Genomic DNA, 6,738 nt, shown 5'->3' on the forward strand with positions numbered 1-6,738 from the left:
TCACACAACGATGACATCACACCCCCGTGACGTCACCACCGGCCGATTAAACCCAAAGAAGCGCGGGGAGCGTTTTCTCCTGGCGGCGTTTTATTCCACCCCCCCCCCCCCGCCCCACGCCCCCCGGGGGGGCCGAGCCTCAGCCCTCGGCCTCCTCGGGGCGCCCGGGGGCGGCGCAGTAGGGCGGCGGGTAGCGGATGAAGAGCCAATCCTCCTCCTTCTTGATCCAGCGCAGCAGCTTGGTGAGCACGCCGATGGCCCCCGCCTTGGTCACCAGCGGGCTGAAGCAGCCGTACAGCTCGAACTTGCTCGTCACCTGCGCCCGCCGCCTCCCGTTAACTCTGGAGCCTACTGACGGCGCCGCGCACGCCGCCGCCGTTCGCCCTGGAACCTACTGAGGGCCCCCGCCCCGCTCACCCAAGCCAACAGCGTCTCCTTCTCGGCCACGTGGTAGAGCAGGCGCAGGGGCCGCCGGGGGCAGTGCACGCGGCTGTGCAGGTAGTGGTAGAGGTCGAAGAGGCGATGCTGCTCCTCCTCCGTGCCGTACGGCTCCTCCAGCTCGGGGCTGCGGGGGGCACGGCGGGTGTCAGGACCCCCCCCCAACCTACCCGCGACGGGTTGGCGGGGGACGCCCGAAATCATTCCGTTCACCCCCAAAAACCGGCCTCGCACCTCGTGAACTGCGGCAGCTGCTGCATCTCCTCGGGCCCCTCCAGCGGCTTGTAGAGGAAATGGCGGAGCTCGGGGGCGCCGGGGCGAGAGGGGCCGTAGCCCGCGCCGCCCCGCACCGCCGCCCCCAGCTCCGCCAGCCACCCTTGTGCCCGCAGCGCCGCCTCCAGCCTCCGCCGGCACCCGGCCGCCGCGTAGAAGCCCTCGCGCTCCGTCGACAGCAGGATGAGCGTCACCGCCCCGGCGCCCTCCTCCTCCTCCTCGGCCAGCGCCGCCGCGTAGGCGTAGAAGTACCCGTCGGGGTTGAAGCGGGGCAGGCACACCGGCGTCCACACCTCGCCCGCGCCGGCGCCCACCCCCAGCAGGTTGAGCAGGAGGTGGAGGTCGCTGGCGCACAGCCTCCCGTCCTCCGCCAGCGCCCGCTGCCTCGCCGCCGTCAGCAGCCGGCCTCCCACCGCCAGCAGCGCCAAGGCGGGCGCGGGGACGGTGGCGGCGGCGGCGCGGCGCAGAGCCCCCGAGACGGCGCGGCGCAGCGGGGCCGGCAGCGGGAGGCAGCGGGCGGCCCCCAGCAGGAGGCGGCCGTCGGCCGCCGCGCCGGCCAAGAGGCGGTCGAGGACGGCCTCGGCCCCGGCGAGGAGGCGCCGGAGGTCGTAGCCGCGGCGGCGGGCGAAGACGCGGGCGATGCCGCCGCGGGTGAGGAGGCTGAGGATCTGCTCGTGGACGAAGGCCAGCTCGCGGCGCAGCTGGGCGGCCGACTGCCGCGTGCGGGACACCGAGACCAGCAGCAGCGGGCCCCGCTGCTCGAACACCAGCGTGCGGTCCTCTGCGGGAGGGGTTGGGGGTCAGGGTGCGGGGACGTGGGGGATTTGGGGGTCGGGGTGTGGGGATATGGGGGATTTGGGGGTCTGGGTGTGGGGATATAGAGCGTTTGGGGGTCGGGGTGTGGGGTTATAGGGGATTTGGGGGTCAAGATGTGGGAATATGGGGCGTTTGGGGGTCGGGGTGTGGGGTTATAGGGGATTTGGGGGTCAAGGTGTGGGGATATGGGGGATTGGGGGGTCGGGGTGTGGGGATATGGGGGATTTGGGGGTCGGGGTGTGGGGATATAGGGCGTTTGGGGGTTGGGGTGTGGGGATATGGGGGATTTGGGGGTCTGGGTGTGGGGATATGGGGGATTTGGGGGTCTGGGAGTGGGGATATAGAGTGTTTGGGGGTTGGGGTGTGGGGTTATATGGGATTTGGGGGTCAAGGTGTGGGGATATGGGGGATTTGGGGGTCTGGGTGTGGGGATATAGGGGATTTGGGGGTCGGGGTGTGGGGATATGGGGGATTTGGGGGTCAGGGGAAGATTGGGGGGTTTTGGGGTTGGGGTGGGAGATTGGGGGGATTTAGGGTCAGGGAGTGCAAATATGCGGGGTTTTGGGGTCAGGGTGGGAGATTGTGGGGTTTTGGGGTCGGGGTGCGTGGTTATGGCGGGTTTTGGGGTCAGGACGTGCAAATTCAGCTCATCTGGGGATCAGAGTGTATGGATGTGGCCATTTTGGGGCTCAGGGTTTACAAATTCAACTATTTTGGGGGGTCAGGATGTGAGAAAGCTGCTGGTTTTGGGGCCGGGACGTCCAAATCCAACTGATTTTGGGAATCAGAGTGCGTGAATGCGGCCGTTTTGGGGCTCAGGATTTACAAATTCAACTATTTTGGGGGTCAGGACGTCCAAATCCACCTACTTCTGGGGCCAGGGAATACAAATCCAACAGATTTGGGGGCCGGGACATCCAATCCAACAGATTTTGGGGCTGGGATGTCCAAATCCAATCAATTTTGGGGATCAGAGTGCGTGAATGCGGCCGTTTTGGGGCTCAGGATTTACAAATTCAACTATTTTGGGGGTCAGGACGTCCAAATCCACCTACTTTTGGGGCCAGGGAATACAAATCCAACAGATTTGGGGGCCGGGACGTCCAAATCCAACAGATTTGGGGGCTGGACGTCCAATCCAACAGATTTTGGGGCTGGGATGTCCAAATCCAACAGATTTTGGGGCCAGGGCGTCCAAATCCAACCGATGTTGGGGCCAGGGAGTACAAATCCAACAGATTTTGGGGCAGGGATGTCCAAATCCAACAGATTTTGGGGCCGGGACATCCAATCCAACTGATTTTGGGGCCGGGATGTCCAAATCCAACAGATTTTGGGGCCAGGGCGTCCAAATCCAACCAATGTTGGGGCCAGGGAGTACAAATCCAACAGATTTTGGGGCCGGGACGTCCAAATCCAACAGATTTTGGGGCCGGGACGTCCAATCCAACAGATTTTGGGGCCAGGGCGCCCAAACCCAACCAATTTCGGTGCTGGCCGTCGCGCCAACGACCCGTTTTGTTCTCATTCCTCCCCCCGCCCCGTGTCCCCCCCCCGCCCCGCGTCCCCCCGGCCCCGTACCCGAGCAGATGGCGCGGATGGCGTTGCCGCCGCTCTGGATGAAGGAGACGAGCGCCATCATCACGCCCATGGTGGCCGCCAGCGCCTCCTCGTTGCCGTGCCGCGAGTAGATGGGCTTCCCCACCTCGCTCAGCACGAAGACGTGCTTGCGCCGCCCGCGCCACCCCGCCGCCGTCACGTCCTCGTCGCCGCGCCGCCGCGCCGCCGCCACCGCCGCCACCGGGGACAGCGCCGCCGGCACCGCCGCGTCCTCCGAGTCCTCTGCTGAGGGTAAGGGGGGCACAGAGAGAGGTCGGGGCACGGGGAGACGGGACCCTAAACCCAACGGTATGGGGCTGGGAGACCCTAAACCCAAGGGTATGGGGTTGGGGAACCCTAAACCCAAGGGTATGGGGTTGGGGAACCCTATACCCAAGGGTATGGGGTTGGGGAACCCTAAACCCAAGGGTATGGGGCTGGGGAACCCCTAAACCCAAGGGTATGGGGCTGGGGAACCCTAAACCCAACGGTATGGGGCTGGGGAACCCTAAAACCAAGGTCATGGGGTTGGGGAACCCCCCCCACAAACCAGAAATTGGGGATTGGGGACCCTAAAAGCAAGTGTATGGGGTTGGGGGACCCTAAACCCAAGGGTATGGGGTTGGGGAACCCTAAACCCAAGGGTATGGGATTGGGGAACCCTAAACCCAACGGTATGGGGCTGGGGAACCCTAAACCCAAGGGTATGGGGCTGGGGAACCCTAAACCCAACGGTATGAGGCTGGGGAACCCTAAAAACAAGGGTATGGGGTTGGGAAACCCCTAAACCCAAGGGTATGGGGCTGGGGAACCCCTAAACCCAAAGGTATGGGGTTGGGGAACCCTAAAACCAAGGTCATGGGGTTGGGGAACCCCCCCCACAAACCAGAAATTGGGGATTGGGGACCCTAAAAGCAAGTGTATGGGGTTGGGGGACCCTAAACCCAAGGGTGTGGGGTTGGGGAACCCTAAAAGCAAGCGTATGGGATCAGGGACCCCCAGGACTCAGATATTGGGGATTGGGGAACCCTAAACCCCAGAAATTGGGGATTGGGGACCCTAAAAGCAAGGGTATGGGGTTGGGGACCCCCCCCCACAAACCAGGAATTGGGGACTGGGGACCCCTAAACCCAACGGTATGGGGTTGGGGACCCCCAGGACCCAGAAATTGGGGATTGGGGACCCCAAAACCCCCCCAAACCAGGACCTGGGGACCCCAAAACCCCAGAAATTGGGGACCCCAAAACCCCCCAAGACGGGGCCTGGGGCCCCCAAACCCAAGTGCCTGGGGTCGGCCCCCCCCCCCGGGCCCCCTCCCCTGCCCCCAGTGCCCCCCCAGATTTGCCCTCACCTGGGGGCTCGGGGGACCCCTCGCGGGGGGAGGAGCCGGGCGCCGCCGCCGCCATGGCCGCCTGCGGGGGGGGGGGGGCGGGGTCACGCGGGCCACGCCCACCGCGCCCCGAGGGGGCGGGGCCTCCCCAAGCCACACCCCCCGCCCCATAGCCACGCCCCCTTCGGCTTGACCACGCCCACCCGTGCCGACCACGCCCCCACATGCGCCTCCCACTGGCCCCGCCCCCTCCCACATTTAGCCCCGCCCCCTGCCGCACCCAGCCCCGCCCCCACCAGCAGCCCGTCCGCCCAAGCCCCGCCCCCGCGCGTAGACCACGCCCCCAATCCATAAGCCCCGCCCCCGGCGGGAAGCCCCCCTCCCGCGGCAGAGCTCCCCGCCTGGCTCCGCCCCCTCCTGGCCACGCCCCCGCCCTCAGGGCCACGCCCCCCACGTGGCCCCGCCCCGACCACGCCCCCCTCTGGCCCCGCCCCGCTCACCCGGGCCCTCGGCCCCGCTCCCGCCGCCGCCGCCGCTTCCGGGTGCGCCGCGCGCTCGTGACGTCACCGCGCCGCGCTCCTCCCTTCCCCGCCCCTCCCCGCCAATCAGCGCCCGGCGCGGGGGGAAGGGGGCGGGGCCTCGCCGCGCCGGCGAATGAGCGGCGTGGGGCGGGGCGGGGGGGGCGGGGCTTGGGCAAGGGAGAGGGCGGGGCGGGAGCGATAGGCCACGCCCTCTTTGTGACGTCACTGGAGGGGCGGGGGCGGGGCCGGGAGGGGCTGTAGGGACCCCAGGGGGCGTTATAGGGGCAGTGGGGACCCCCCACGGGGCGTTATAGGGGCTGTAGGGACCCCAGGGGGCGTTATGGGATCTATAGGGACCCCAAGGGGCGTTATGGGGTCTATAGGGACCCTAAGGGGGATATACGGGGACCCCAATTGGCACTATAGGGGCTGTACAGACTGCTAAGGGGCATTATAGGGCCTATAAGGACCCTAAGGAGGTGTTATAGGGGCCGTAGGGACCCCCCCCATGGGGCATTATAGGGTCTTTAGGGACCCCAAGAGGCGTTATAGAGGACTTAGGGACCCCAAGTGGCGTTATAGGGTCTATAGAGACCCCCCCCCCCATTGGGCATTATAGGGGTTTTAGGGACCCCAAGTGGCGTTATAGGGTCTATAGAGACCCCCCCCCCCCCATTGGGCATTATAGGGGTTTTAGGGACCCCAAGGGGCATTACAGGGTCTGTAGGGACGCCTAAGGGGGATATACGGGGACCCCAATTGGTGCTATAGGGGCTGTACAGACTGCTAAGGGGCATTATAGGGCCTATAAGGACCCTCAAGAGGCGTTATAGGGGCTGTAGGGACCCCCAGTTGGTATTGTAGGGGCGGCAGGGACCCCCTAAGGGCGTTATGGGGTCTATGGGGACCCCAGTTGGCATTGTAAGGGCTGTAGGGACCCTAAAGGGCATTATAGGGACCTATAGCCCCCCCCCGCCATGCTACAGGGACCCCTCCAATATCTCCTATAAGGGCTATACCACCAGCCCTAGGCTCTATAGGGGCCCCCAGGAGGGGCTATAAGGACCTATAGTTCCCAAAGATGCTATAGGGACCCCCCCCAAGAGGCATTATAGAGGCTATAGGGCCCCCCAAGAGGCACTATAAGGCCCTATAGCCCCCCCCAGGCTCTATAGGCTCTACAGGGCCCCCCACTCTGTGCTATAAGGCCCTACAGCCCCCCTCCCCCAGGCCTTATCCCCTCCCCCTGCTGTGCTATAGGGGCTATAGGGACCCCCCCCCCCCCAGGGGGCACTCAGTGGGGGAGGGGCTGTGCCCAGGCCCCGCCCCCTCGTTGGCCACGCCCAGTGGGCGGGGCTTCGACAGGGGCGGGGCTTGTCCCCTGGTGTCCCCGTCCCCGTCCCGCGGCCCCCCCAGAGCCCCCGGTGCCCGCCGATGGCCCAGGTGGGGGGGGGGGGGGGGGGTGACGTCACGGTGACGTCAGCGGTGGGGGCGGTGACGTCACGGTGACGTCACGGTGCCCCCGCAGGAGGTGGGGGCGCGCGCCCGGGCCCTCCGGCAGCGGCTGGCGGGGACGTGGGGACACGACCGGGACCGGAGCCATGGTGAGGGGGCGGGGGGGGCTATGGGGCTTGGGGGGGGGGTGTTATAGGGGCTATAGGGGGCTATGGGGGGGTCTATAGGGGGCTTAGAGGGGGCCTATAGAGGCTGTAGGGGCTATGGGGGGGCTATAGGGGGCTATGGGCTGCTATAGGGGTCTTA

At 66.2% G+C, this 6,738-nt stretch overlaps 1 protein-coding gene across 2 annotated transcripts; it reads right to left on the minus strand.

Annotated features, from left to right (window-relative positions):
• Window positions 1-109: 109 nt before the first annotated feature.
• MON1B (MON1 homolog B, secretory trafficking associated) lies at window positions 110-5,041 on the minus strand. Of its 2 annotated transcripts, none has more exons than XM_083854243.1 (6): window positions 4,957-5,041; window positions 4,478-4,538; window positions 3,109-3,372; window positions 673-1,492; window positions 418-565; window positions 110-316 (listed from the first exon to the last, which is right to left on the minus strand). In XM_083854243.1, exons 2-6 carry the CDS (start codon window positions 4,530-4,532, stop codon window positions 140-142), a joined length of 1,464 nt encoding a protein of 487 aa, XP_083710369.1. In that variant the 5' UTR covers window positions 4,533-4,538; window positions 4,957-5,041; the 3' UTR covers window positions 110-139. The 2 variants fall into 2 exon arrangements, with proteins under 2 accessions (XP_083710369.1, XP_083710370.1); XM_083854244.1 differs by having other exon boundaries at window positions 3,109-3,369; window positions 4,957-5,038.
• Window positions 5,042-6,738: the final 1,697 nt, after the last annotated feature.

Source organism: Anser anser, assembly GCF_964211835.1.
Source record: "Anser anser genome assembly, contig: HAP1_SCAFFOLD_583, whole genome shotgun sequence".
Classification (NCBI taxonomy): Eukaryota; Metazoa; Chordata; class Aves; order Anseriformes; family Anatidae; genus Anser; species Anser anser.